Raw genomic sequence first — 15,045 nt, 5'->3', positions numbered from 1 at the left:
ATTTGTAACCAATCTATGAAAGCTTGCTTCTTCTCTTCTACACCTTTCTTTGCTTCCTCATCCCACCACTCACAACCCTTCCTTCTATTTCCTCCCATCCTCCTTGTTCCACACACCATGTTTGCAAAACCTATGATTCCCTCCTTGAACCATCCCCATTCCTCCTCCACTTCTAGTTCTACTCCTTTCTCAGCTTCTTTTCCTCCTTTTCTCATTTAAGCAGTTCACTTTAAGTACCTCCTTATCTTCTGTCCTTTTCCTCTTTCTCCACCAATCCTCCACTCTCAACTTACCTTCCACCAGAAAATGATCTGATATTCCCCCACTCTCTCCCCTTAGAACATGTACATCTTTAACTCTTCCTACTATACTCCTGGTTACCACTATATAGTCCATTAACACTCTACCACCCTTCCATCCACCACCCTCTCCCATGTGTACTTATGCTTGACTTTCTTCCTAAACACTGTATTTGCTATCATCAACTCTCTTTCTAGACACATCTCCACCATCAACTCTCCACTGATTTTTTCCTGGAACTCCACATTTCCTAACCATTCCATCTATTGGTTCATATCCTACCATAGCATTAAGGTCTCACAACACCACTACATTGACATTTCTCCCTAATCCCTCTATGCACTCATTTAAATCTATCCAAAAAGCCTCCCTTTCCTCTATGCTCTTCAAAGTACCAGGCCCATATGCACTTACAAAAACCCACATCTCCCCAGCTTCACCTTCATCCACATTAACCTTGAAAGCTCCTTCCACTCCACTACATGCCTACAAATCTCTTCACTTACTAGTATAACCACCCCTTCTCTCCCTTGTCCACTCTTCACTCCTGAGAACCTCCCAACTACACTCCCAAACTCGAATTTGCCCCTTTCAACTTAGTTTCACTTAGTGCCAACACATCCCTCTTTCTTCTCACAAAACATACTGCCTATCTCTTCCCTTTTACTCTCATCTGTACCACATCCACATACATTAAAAGACCCAAACCTTAGGGTGGTTGGAAAACTCATAGACCCTCTTATGCCATTACTTTTTTTTTAGGAATGTCCCCTTTGGGGCTACAGGTAGCAGGATTTCTAGTCCTATCCCCATCCTGTTTTTTGTTGCCTCTTATGACTCAAGTGGGAAGACTTGGTGGTAGCATTCTTTTCCCCCACCACAGGGTTAGGCAAAAAAAGGAAATGAATATTCAGAGAAATGGTACAGGACAGTAACAAGGGGTGGGGGGACAGCATAAAGGCAGTGGGCAAGATGCAGGGATGACCTGTCATCCAGGAGGAGCCAAGATAAGAGGGAGGGAGGGGTGGTGAATGGGAGTGGAGTATGTGGGGATTGAGTGGGTGGGAGTGGATTTTATGCCTTTGTTTTTGGCTATCTCTCTTGTAAGGGGGAAAAAGCTGTTTGTATATGTATGCATGTATGAATATTTGCAGAACTGGTCTTGTGATCATAACAGAACTTGGCAGACACTGACAGAAGTCCCTACTGCATATGCATGAGCAGCCATATGACTGAGCAAATAGATCAATGAATTTATACCAAGTTTTGTTGCAAACTTGAACATTCATCAGTGGAAACTATTTCAGTTATTAACCCCTTCCATACGGTGCCGCACACGTAGGCGTCATGAGGAGCAAGTGGATTCGCGACGCTGCCATATCGGCGTCTTGATTATATTTATTGTAGTCGCCCCTGTGTTTTTACATTCTCCCAAATGCGCCCTGAATCCCATTCTCTGTGGTTTTCAAAATTCGCGGGTGAAAGAGAGAACGATCGATATAAGCGGCGACTATATTTTATGATGCGAATATTATTACGTGACGTCATACGGCTGGCATTGGCTGCTGCCCGCGAGATTTAAGTCCCGTACTGAAGTGGTTAAGAAGGCATTCCAGAATGATTCATTGAGTGAAACAGAGAAAATTGTGGTACAAATGCTTCAAAGAAGGCCCAGAATTCAATGAAAGTGATCCATGTTCTGGAAGGCCTTCAAAAAGCAGAACACTTGAAAATGTTGAACATGTAAAGACTGCAGTCAATGAAAATTGGTGATTGACAGTCTGAGAATTAGAAGATGGTCTTGGTATCCTGCAGATAAGTGTTTCAGATATTTTGACAGAAGATTTAGGCATGACACGTGTGGAGGCAAAATTTGTCCCGTGTCTCCTGAACTTTGAGCTGTAGGAATTTCATGCTGAAAATCCACAGGACTTGCTTCAAGCTGATACAAATGGCCTAGATTTCCTGAAACAAGTAATAACTGGAGGTGTGAGTGGTGGTTTTATGGCTATGACCCAGAAACAAAAGTCCAGTCAAGCCAATGAAAGTCACCTGTGTCTCCATGTCCATAGAAGGCATGGCAAAGGTGAAGCAATGTCAAGGTCATGTTGACAGTACTTTTTTGATTGTTGGGGTGTTGTCCACCAAGAGTATGCTCCTCAAGGCCAAACAATAATAAAGGAGTATTACATTGAGGTTCTTCGCCATCTGAGGAATGCAGTGAGAAGAAAATGGCTGTAGCTTTGGGGTAGTAGAAACTGGATCATTCATCATGATAATGCACCTGCCCATTCTTCACGTGTCATGCAGGGAGTTTTGGCAAAACATTCTATCACCCACCTCACTCAGCCCCCCTACAGTACAGATCTAGTTCTCTGTGACTTGTGGATTTTCCTAAAGCTAAAATCGGCATTAAAAGGGAGGAGATTTCAGTCTATGGATGAGATTAAGAAGAATGTGACAAGCCAGCTAATGAAGATCCCAAAAGAGGACTTTGCAAAACGTGAAAGGGATGCTGGAAGAAGTGTGTGAGGTCCAAAGGAAACTACTTTGAAGGAGAGTTAGTTGCCATTGTCCTAGGTTAGTAGCATTTCTTGAAATAGTTAATGGCTGGATACTTTCCGAACAACCCTCATAGACACAGATGCCATCCCTCCCCCTCTTCTCTCTATAGATATGTGAAAGCTAAACTAAAAAAACAAACAGGAAATAGTGAAACTACAAGGGAATATGGGATATACAGAAAATATAGAAATGGCTGAAGTCATGAGCAAACACTTCAAGTCTGTTTTCACTAGAGAAAATGTACAACGTTGGGATGAAGGGAGAGAAGAGAAAACCCCCCATGAGGGAAATAATAGTAACACAGAAAGAAATAATGGACCAAATAATGAACCTTGATGTCAGGAAATTGCATGGCCCAGATGGAATTGCAAACTGGATATTAACCTCTTCACTCCGGGGCACATCGCACGTCTGGCAGCATTAGCTGCCAGGCGTGCGATGTTGCGTCATAATAATCGCATTATAAAAAATAAAGTCACTGCTCAATCGCTCGTTCTCTTTCACCCGTGAATTTTGATAACCATACAAAATATGATGAAGCCAGTTTAGAGAGAATGAGGGTCACGCAGGTACGACTACAATAAATATGATCAAGACGCGTACCCACTTGCTCCTCATGATGCCCTACATAGGCGTATGGAAGTGGTTAACCCTAGAACCACATCGCTGTTTTTGACGAACGTGAACCACATCCCCGGGAGAATTTTACCCTTTTTTGGAAAAAAACAAAACAAAAAAAAAAACATGCTTAACCTCAAATCAGGTTTATTATAAGATAAACATTGAAAGAGTAACTCTTAAACTTTAGAATGAGGATGTGTTAACTTAATTAGTACTTTATGTTAACCCTGTATGTGATTTAATGCAAAGTAAGGTAAAATCACTAAACGAAAAGTGTGTGCATGCGTGCGGGAGAAAATCTCCCTGCGATGTGGTTCAAGGGTTAAAAGAATGTAAAGAAGAACTAATAGACAAAATATATTACATATGAAGTTGCTCACTCAAAGAAGGAAAAATACCAGAATGGAAAAATGCTGATATCATATAAATATATAAAGGATGAAACAAGGAAAGCCCAACAAATTACAGACTGGTTTCCCGTGCAAGCACAGTAGCCAAAATTTGTGAAAAAGTTATAAAAAGTAGATGGATAAAACATCTGGAGAACAATATACTAAATCTGAGACAATTTGGATTTTGACAGGGAAGGTCATGTACCACAAATTAATTTTTTTACTCAAGACTACTAGATATAATACAAGAAAGGGACAGATGGGCTGATTGTGCTTTCCTAGATCTACAAAAAGCTTTTGACAAAGTTCCACACAAAAAACTACTAAGAAAACTGGAAACCATAGGAGGGATACAAGGTAAACTATTAAAATGGATGGAGGAATTTTTGCATGGAAGAAAAAATGAGAGTAGTGCTCAGAGATATGAGTTGTATTTGGGAAGAAGTGATTAGTGGAGTTCCACAAGGATCAGTATTGCCTCCAATAATGTTTGCTATTTATGTGAATGACATGGACGAGGGTGTGGAATGTTACATGAGCTTCTTTGCAGATGATTCAAAACTGTTAAAGAAAATGAGTACTGAAACGGACTGTGATTCACTGAAGAGAGATCTGAACAGGGTTTGGGAATGGAGTCAGAAATGGGAAGTAGACTTTAACATTAAGAAATATAGCATAATGGAGTTTGGAAGAAGTAAAAGAATAATATCAGGACAATATAAAATTGGTGCAAAGGAAGTAAAGAAGTGGGATCTGAAAAAGACCTGGGAGTGATCATCACGAAGGATATGTCCCCTGACAAACAGATAAACAAAATTGTCAGTGAAACCTATAACTTGGTAAGATTAATAAATGTGGCTTTTACTTGGATGAAGAAATGGCAAAGAAAATACTACATACTGATAAGGCCAAAATTGGAGTATGCAGTGACATTATGGTCACCCAGTACTAAAAAGAATGTAAGGAAAATTGAGAGAATCCAGAGAGCAACTACGAAGATGGCCCCAACAGTGTCAAAACAGTCATATGAAGACAGATTGCCAAAACTAGAATTACTGACTGGAACAAAGGAAAGAGGTGGCTTGTTGACCATCTAGATAATTACAAGAGGTAAAGAATTCCTTAATAGAGAAGACTTAACTAAATTAGAATAAGAGAAATACAAGAGGACATAGAAGGAAGCTCAAAAAGGACAGTTATACAAGAGACCTGAAAAAGAACAGCTTTCCTCACAGAGTGGTGGATGTATGGAACATACTAGATGAAACAGATACAGAGACGGAACACCATGAATATGGCTCCCTTTCCCGTAAGATACAACTAGGTAAATACAACTAGGTAGGTAAATACATACATATACCAAGGGCTTTTTCACCCATACAAGGGAGATAGCCAAAGTCAAAAGGCATAATTCCACTCCCACCCATTTCATCCCCACCCACTCCACTCCCATTCACCACCCCTTCTGGATAATGGGTCATCCCTGCATCTTGCCCACTGCCCTGGGTCAGAAGCAGTGCAGCAAAACACAGCACATTAACAGCAAGGCCACTTCATTTAATCGGCAAACCCCCTTCCGTCTCCTCATGCAGTAAAAGAGAAGATGGGGAGGAATCCTTTTGGGCTGTGTCAAAATATCACTCACACATGTGCACACCAATCACGGTTGAAGCAAGACATGCCGGAATGAATGCTTTGAACCCGCTATTTAGCAATTCACGAACGAACGAATTTGAAAGCAGGTCTAGTTGTTAGAAAAAGATAGTGAAGGGAAAATGATTTGCTGTGACCAAAATGTAAACGTCTTTGTATCTCCATTTTATTAATTGTTTTATTTTTATTTATTTATTTATTTATTTATTTATTTTTATAAAAATGGAAAGAAGCAAAAAAATTTGAAAGACAAAGAACCAGCAAAAAGATGCTTGGAAGAAAGCAGAATAGAGACTCCACTTGGTGTCATTCGAAAGAAGACGCGTCTTTCTCAAAGACCAAGGGAATACCAAAGGTTTGAATTTTTTTTTTTTCAGGGTTTGAAGGGGAAGGAAATATTATGCATAGAGGATTAGAAATGGATAGAGAGCCCAGGTATAGAAGTATAATGAGAAATAGAGATATTAATGACATTTTGGATGAATTAATAGAGCTCAAAAGTGAGTATGAAATAATGTACAAAGAAGTAGCTATGCTAAGGAAAGCCAATGAGGAGAATAATAGGGAGATAGATGACTTAAAAAAGGAAATAAATATATTAAAGGGAGAAAATGAAAGGTTGAAAAGTGAAGATATAAACAGGAATGAGGCATTAAAAAAGGACAAAAGATCAAATGCAAGCAGTTACTGAAAAGGTGGAAGAAAAAATAAAAGAAAATGACGTACAGGAAATAAAGAAACGGTGGAAAGTTGAACAGGAATGTCAAAAAGTATTCTTTAAAGAAATAATGGAGCAACAGATCAAGGAGAATACCAAGGAAATGGTGATCCAAGTAATTAAAGAGAAAAGCAACTTAGGGACACAATGGATAGAAAAAGATGGATTGTAATCTATGGCATTAAAGAGAAGCATGATGTCCTAGATATGAAAGGGAAAAGGAGGAGAAAGAGATCGCTAAGGAAATTCTGAAAGAATTACAAGCGGAAGGACAAGGTTTAGATAGGGAAATCAAGGAGACCTCTAGAATGGGCAGATACTCTAAAGAAAAACAATACAGGCCACTGAAAGTAAAGCTTAGATCTCAAACAAATGCAGAGGAAGTACTATCCAGAATGAAATTAGCAAATAGTGAACAATACAAAAATATATGGATAAAAAAAATAATGAGTGAAGAAGAAAAAGAAAAAGAAAAATAACTTGGAAATGAAGTGAATGAAAAAAATGAAAAAAGAACTGAAACTGAAAATAATTTTTTTTTCTTCTGGAGAGTGGTGAACCTGAGGCTGAGAAAATGGTATATAAGGAAAAAGGAAACAAAGTAGATAGAAAAAGATGAGGAGAAAGGAAATTAAAAATAGCTTATACCAATATAGATGGAATAATTAGGAATGAATTAAATGATAATCTGGGCTTAGAAAAACCAGACATAATGGGAATAGTGGAAACTAAATTAAAGTGTACTCTACCAGCCAACACTGTGGGACAAGGTTTATACAATTGTTGGACAAAGAATAGAAAGGATAAACAGGGTGGTGGAGTATTAATTTTGACAAATAAAGATTTAAATGTAACAAAAATAACTGAAGGAAAAAATAATGTAAAATCAATTACAAGTTGAAAGCAAACATATGAAGAGTAGAAAATTTGTAGTGGTGTATATGCCCCCCAAAACACAGTCCTGGACAGAAAGTGATTATTCCAAAATATTAGAAGATACAAAATACGAATTAACTAATATACTGAAGGACAGGAAATATAGTAATTATGGGTGACTTTAATTCAAAAGAAATATGTGGGAGGAAATGACAGTGAAGGGTGGAGAAGAACTCTGGGGCAGCGTCCTTCTCGACATGACCATCAAATACACAATGACTCGGTGGATAAGGGAAAATGCCAGATACAGAGGTAGTGAAGAACCATCAAGGCTGGATTTAATACTTATGTCAGAGCCTGAAATTGTTGATAAAATTGATTACAAAACTCCAATAGGAAAGAGTGACCATGTACTAATAGAATTTGAGTTGAAAGAAAAATGGATCAAAGCAGAAATTATAGAATAGGAAGACTACTGTACAACAAAACAAATTTTGAGAAACTCAAAAAATTCTTTTGCAATGCGAACGGGGAAAAATTACCAAATGAAGAAACAGGGATGAAAGAGAAATGGAATATATATACTAAAAGAAATTTATAATGAGGGAGTGAATGAATACCACAACAAAAAAAGGAAAGAATATACATAAAAAGCTGGTACAACAAAAAAAGTAGTGAGGCTAAAGATAAAAGAGATAAAGTTTGGAAGAAATGGAAAAAAGGCAAGAAAACAAGCAAATGGCTAATGTACATAAAACTAAGAAATGATTATATAAAAGTATGCAGAGATGAAAAGAGAAACTACAAAAAAAAAAAAAAAAAAATGCAAGGAAGAACCCAAACTATTTTACAGGTATGTAAATGGTAAACTGAAGAATAAACAAGAAATAGAAAAGCTGCGCCAAGGTAAATATGAATATACAGAAGAACTGGAAATGGCTGAAATTATGAACAACCATTGCAAATCAGTATTCACAATAGAAAACCCACCTAACTGTGAGGAAATAGAGAGATATCCCCCTCAATGAAAGGAATAATTGTAACACAGAAGGAAATTAGCGACCAAATAAAAAAACCCTTGACATCAGAAAATCACATGGTCCAGATGGAATTGCAAATTGGATACTGAAAGAATGCATGGAGGAATTAACAGATAAAATATACAATATAATCAAATTCTCACTTCAAGAAGGAAAAGTACCGCAGGACTGGAAGAATGCAAACATTGTATCAATTTATAAGGGAGGAAACAAGGAAGATCCATCAAATTACAGACCGGTCTCCCTGACAAGCACAGTAGCAGAAATTTGCAAAAAGATAATAAAAAATAGATGGGTTAAACATTTGGAAGAAAAAACTATACTGAATCCAAATCATTTTGGATTCAGACAAGGAAGATCATGTACAACAAACTTGATCTGCTTCTACTCAAGATTAATAGATATAATACAAGAGAGAGATGGTTGGGCAGACTGTGCCTTTCTGGACCTACAAAAGGCATTTGATAAGGTACCATACAAGAAACTAATAAGGAAAATAGAGTATATAGGTGGCATTAGAGGAAAATTATTGGAATGGATATAAGACTTCCTGACTGGAAGGAAAATGAGAGTAGTAATTAGAGATAAATTCTCAAATTGGGAAGAAATGATAGGTGGTGTCCCGCAGGGATCAGTACTGGCCCCGATCATGTTTGCCATATACATAAATGACATGGATGAAGGAGTAGAGTGTTTTATGAATTTCTTTGCAGAGGACGCAAAAATACTTAAAGTAAGAACGGAGGAGGATTACAACTCATTACAACAAGACTTGGACAGGATCTGAAAATGGACTCAAAAGTGGGAAGTGAAATTCAATATCAAGAAATGTAGTATAATGGAATTTGGAGAAAGTAAAAACAGAATATTGAAAGATTATAAAATTCATGAAGAAGAGGTAAAAAAAAAAGTAAACTCTGAAAAAGACTATGGAGTGATGATCAGCAAAGACATGACACTGGACAAGCATAGTAATAAAATAGTTGGAGAAACCTACAAATTATTGAGGTCAATAAAAGTGGCATTTGTCTATTTGGATGAGGAAATGATGAAAAAAACTTTAACTACACTGATAAGACCAAAACTTGAGTATACAGCAACCCTATGGACACCGAGTACCAAAAAGAATATAAAGAAATTAGAAAGAATACAAAGAGCAACAACAAAACTGGCACCAACTCTTTCCAAAATGACATATGAACAAAGACTGTCCAAATTAGAATTACCAACTCTAGAACAAAGAAGGGAAAGAGGAGACATACTATCTATAGAATTATGAAGGGAATGGAAATCTTAGATAATGATTTACCGGTATTGAAATGGGACAATGGAAAAACAAGAGGACACGAAAAGAAACTCAAAAAAGATAATTACAGAAGGGATATAAAAAAAAAAAAAAAAAAAAGCTTCCACACAGAGTGATAGATTCTTGGAACTAATTAGACAAAGAAACTGTGTGCAAACACTATTCAAGATTTTAAGAAAAAAACGATGCTGAGAGATACAAAGACGGGTCACCACGAGCATAGCTCCCTACCCTTATAATACAACTAGGTATAACTAGGTAAATACATAACCTCCAACTTAGCAGGCAGTTTGTTAAGATAGAGATGATTTGTGTTTCCAAAAATTGTGTTTTGATGCCTCGAAAACCCCTCTAATCCTATTGAATTTTGGGACACCAGTGTATTGGAAGTGTACAGGTGACTAAGCATACCTGTTTGAATGGTGATTATTTTCTAATTGTAAAAGTATACTGTACAGTTCTACTGGGTGGGGGTGTCACTTATGTTCCTAAATATTAAATGCATAAAACTTGGGGAGACAGTACCCATATGTGGACTATCACTGTTCAGCTGTGCAAATTTTTATTGTCTTGCATGATGATTTTTCTACTTTAATATATCTAATTTTTTTTCTTTGTTTGCAGCCACATCCGCCAGTGAAACCCATGGCCTATGCTAATTCTATTCTGAGCTTATTTAGTTAAGGATAGGAGCTTCTCTAGTCATCTTAGTGTTGGCATGAAGAACTTTGTCAGGAAATATGAAGAACTTTGTCAGGAAATATGCAGAAGGTCAGGAAAAATAGTAAGAAATTGTATGGGAACTTTGTGGTTGAAAAAAGGGCACAACAGAAGGATGATGAGGTGGTCCACTGTGACTATGTGCCACCTCATTTTCCTTGGCTGGCTTTGAGTATGTGCTCTTATTGTGGAGTAGGCATTTGGTTGACCGACTTGTTTCTTATGTTTGCCACAACAGAAGGGTGATGAGATGGTCCACTTTGACCATGTGCCACCTCATTTTCCTTGGCTGGCTTTGAGTATGTGCTCTTATTGTGGAGTAAGGCATTTGGTTGACCAACTTGTTTCTTATGTTTTGTAATGCGGGTCATATATGAGATGAATTTGCGCTTACTGCCATTGGTTACGTAAATAATTTTATGAAATCTATATTAGCATCAGTAATGCTTTTTATTTACATTCTTTATGTCAATTCAGGTAGTGTATAGTATTTAATATATGTTGTCAATCAAATTGGAATCACATTCTTTTTGTAGTGTGAAAGGTTGTATTTTCTTGTGAATACAACTTGTATTTAGCATTAAAACAAAAATTTCATGTCATCCAAGTGTAAAGTCACTTTTTTCTAAATGTTGGTTTATGAGAAGACGAGTAAGATGTTTATAGAAAGTTATCTGTTGGAACTATTTATTAAACTTGAAAATAGGATGAAAGAGACATATTAATGATACACAAATTTTCCTATTTCTTGCAAATGGTGTAAATTTGTTGCATTTTGTAATGATGAGTAGAATGAGTGAAGTAAAACCATGGTGCTGTTTGAGAATGTGGATTAGAAGAAAGAACTGATGCTTTGTGTGAGTGAGACAAGGAAAGATGTGTAACTTCAGCATGGATTGCAAGCAGTGTGATTCTTATTTATTTTATTTTTTCTTTGTTTCTTTTAATAGGATGGACATGGGTATTGATTGTGTAGAAGAGAAGGGTTATCTTGAGTGGTAGAAACTGATGTGTAAGTCAGAGCGGGACACTTGGTCAAATCAAGGATGCTGGTCAGGTGGACAATATTGATGTTAGCTAATTGGACAGTGTTATTAACTTAGTTTTGTATGTTAAAAAGGTTTAGTTACAGATAACCAGCAGGGGAAGGATGAGTTGTGTAAATAAAGTGGAATGGAGTCAGTATATCGAGTAATACTTTTGTTTGAGCGAGATGACCAATTTTTTTTCTTCTCCTTTTTCCTTTTTTCTTTTTCCAGTTAATAAAAATGAGGGCTTTTGTAGGCAGGGCTTTTGTAGTCAAATGTGTATTGGTATAGTTTAGCCTTTGCACTTCATCTGGGTAGGAGAGCAGTCACTCCCACAAGACTAGGAAGGTCAGAGAAACCAGAAGGGAGAGCTTACACTGCTGTAGGTGTGAGGTAGATGATCATAGATAGTGGACAGATTGCCATATTGATTCAGTATTGCAATGACACATCACCTCATTGTATAGGGGGAGCCCAGTCTATTTTCTGATATGCTGCATAAGCAGTGTTTTTTTTTTCAAGTAGCTTCTCTTTAAGTGATGGTCTGGTCCAAACTATATTTTTATTTTAGTGTAAATCTCTTGAGTCCCTTCAGTGAAGATTTTGAGCATAGGAATCTTTTAGTAAGAATTGAGCCACTGAAAAAATTTCATTGCATGTGAAATATCCTGGATAGGCTAAAACGGGAATGACCTGTAGGCTAAGATAGTTGGTTTCACTGGTTTAGTAGTGAATCAAAGTAAATGTCAAGGAACAAGTGGCTTTTCTAGGTATGGCTGTAATGTTATCATAAATCAAAGGTCAAATAATTTCCTGACATGCATCATTTGGTTTGGTCATATGAATTAAAAAAAAAAAAAAAAAAATAAGGAATAAATAGAATAAGGTTGAATGGAATTGTAAGTGTTGCCGCTATTGTTGAAAAGATGTTGATTGTTCAGTACAGGGTAGACAAATTCTTCTGCAGTAGTTGAACCTCACTATTGTAAGTTATAAGAGAGTATTTTTACTTAGTACACTGTTGGTCTTGAGACCAAAGATAAACTATGATAATAAATGGTTCAGGCTTTGCAAACCAGTAAGAAGTAATATCTTGAAATCACAATAGACTGATATAAGTTGAAGAGGTATATTTCAGGCCTCTTGTCAGACTTTGGGTCAGGTCACCAGTGTTTGGTTATCATTGCCTCATACAGCTGGTTTGTTCAACAACAAAAGTAACTTGGGGAGTGTGACAAAGGAGGGTATGATAAGGGCCAAGTTGTCTGAGCCACCGTCTTCCCTTTTTTCACTCACAACATCACTCTTCCAATTGCCTAAAATTGTTGGAACAACTGTGCAATAGAATCTGATCCTGAGTGAACTTGTGATCTGTGCTCAATTTGTAGAAAAATCTAGATAAGATATACATGAACAGAATAACCATTTTTGGTAGGTATGGTTTCCCTTCCTTCCATATCAAACACTTGGTGATTTGAGCACATCATTGACTTTATTTTTTTATATATTAATAATTATTTAGGGAAAGGCCATTGGCATATACATAGTATATATCATTATGTATATGTTTATGTATACACACACACACATATATATATTTTGGAAGTAGGCCATTAATAATGCATGCATTGTTAAAGTCAACAGCTGTGATAGCATTATTCTGTTTATAGAATTTCTTTTCTATGTTACGCACCAATGTGCGGTTGTCTGGATGCAGGTTTCTTAGTACTAAGAAATCTGCATCCAGACGACCGCACATTGGTGCGTAACATAGAAAAGTGATTCTATTAACAGAATAATGCTATCACAGCTGTTGACTTTAACAATTCATGCATATATATATATATATATATATATATATATATATATATGTATGTATATATATATATGTATATGTATATATATATATATATATATGTATGTATATATATGTGTATGTATATATATATGTATGTATATATATGTATATATATATGTATATGTATATATATGTATATGTATATATATGTATATATATATATGTATATGTATATATATGTATATGTATATATATGTATATGTATATATATGTATATGTATATGTATATATATGTATATGTATATATATGTATATGTATATATATGTATATGTATATATATGTATATGTGTATATATGTATATGTATATATATGTACATATATATATATATGTATACATGTATGTATATATATGTGTATATATGTATGTGTATATATATGTATATATATATATATATATATATATATATGTATATGTATATATATATGTACATGTATATATATGTACATGTATATATATGTACATGTATATATATGTATGTATATATATGTATATGTATATATATGTATATGTATGTATATATATGTATATGTATATATATATATGTATATGTATATATATATGTATATGTATATATATATGTATATGTATATATATGTATATGTATATACACATGAGGGATGTTCAATAAGTGATGAGAAAAATTCAGGAGAGACATTTATTATTTTCATAAGCTTACTAAATTTTGTCTCCTTTTAAATAATGGCCTTTCACATCTACACACTTCTGCAGATGTCTCTCTCAATCTTGAAAGATCTCAAAGTCCTTCTTCAGTAATCCCTTCAGGTAATTTTCTGATGCCTCTTTCAGCTCCTGTGTTGACTGGAATCTGACTCCCCTGAGATTGTCTTTCATGTGTGGGAACAGGAAGAAGTCACAAGGGGTCAGGTCAGGGCTGTAGGGTGGGTGTTGTAACACTTTCATTCCCCTGTTGGCCATCCACGTGGTCACTAGCGTTGACCTGTGGCATGGGGCATTGTCCTGGTGGAACCACCACTCACCACTGCACCAATGCTGCGGTCTCTTTGTCCTCATCTTCTCCCTGAACCTTTGCAGAACTTTAAGGTAATACTCCTAATTGATGCTTTGACCATCAGGAACCCATTCAGTGTGAATGAGCACCTTTGAATCAAAGAAAGGCATGACCATGGCCTTCTCTTGTGACCTGCTCATCTTTGCCTTCTTGGGCCTGGGGGATGACTTGTGCTTCCACTGTGCACTCCGATGTTTGCTCTCAGGGTTGTAGGTGAACACCCAACTCTTGTCGCAAGTCACTACCTTATTCAGGAAACCTGAGTTAGCCGCTATAATATTGAGAATGTCAATGCAACATTCCATACAAAACTGCCTCTGGTTGTCGGAGAGAATCTTTGGCATGAACTTGGTACATACTTTGTGGAGCTTCAAGTCTTCGGTCAGAATTGTGTCCACTGTGCCAATACTAATACCAACAGCTTCAAATATCTTCACAGTTATTCGATGGTCTTGTATTAGTAACCTTTGCACTTCTTCAATGTTTTCCTCCTTACATGCATTTTTTGGTGCCCCAGATCTGGGTTCATCTTCAACCTATTCATTTCCTTCAGAAAATCTTTTAAACTACCTGTAGAAACTTGCTTTACTTATCAGTTTATCCCCATAGGCCTCCTCTAACATTCCATAAGGTTCTTGTTTGATTTTCTTAAGTTTAACACTAAATTCCATGACGTAACGTTGCTCCATGTTTCCTTGCATCTTGTCAAGTGTTGACAGACTGGCAAACTGGATCAAACTGATTCCACAATGTACACCGCTGCACTCAAACCTAAAGACATAGAAAGGTGCCATTTAGTCATTTTATAGATGACAACATAAATATGTACTTCACAGTGAAGTTGCTTTTTGATTGAATAATATTTAAAGCTTCTCCTGAAATTTTCTCATTACTTATTGAACATACCATGGAGATACATATATATATGTATATAT

At 36.2% G+C, this 15,045-nt stretch overlaps 1 protein-coding gene across 1 annotated transcript in view; it reads left to right on the top strand.

The window, feature by feature from the left end:
- Positions 1-10,904, top strand: part of PpD3 (protein phosphatase D3) — a 51,204-nt gene extending 40,300 nt beyond the window's left edge. The window contains exon 10 of the mRNA XM_076173327.1: positions 10,096-10,904. Coding sequence (XP_076029442.1) covers positions 10,096-10,155 — 60 coding nt within the window. The 3' untranslated portion in view covers positions 10,156-10,904. The remainder of the gene's footprint in view (positions 1-10,095) is intronic.
- The last annotated feature ends 4,141 nt before the right edge of the window (positions 10,905-15,045 follow it).

This window comes from Oratosquilla oratoria, chromosome 34, assembly GCF_046742065.1.
Source record: "Oratosquilla oratoria isolate Oo_2021 chromosome 34, ASM4674206v1, whole genome shotgun sequence".
Classification (NCBI taxonomy): Eukaryota; Metazoa; Arthropoda; class Malacostraca; order Stomatopoda; family Squillidae; genus Oratosquilla; species Oratosquilla oratoria.
Note: the sequence above shows the minus strand (reverse complement) of the source record. Positions and strands in the feature narration are given on the sequence as shown.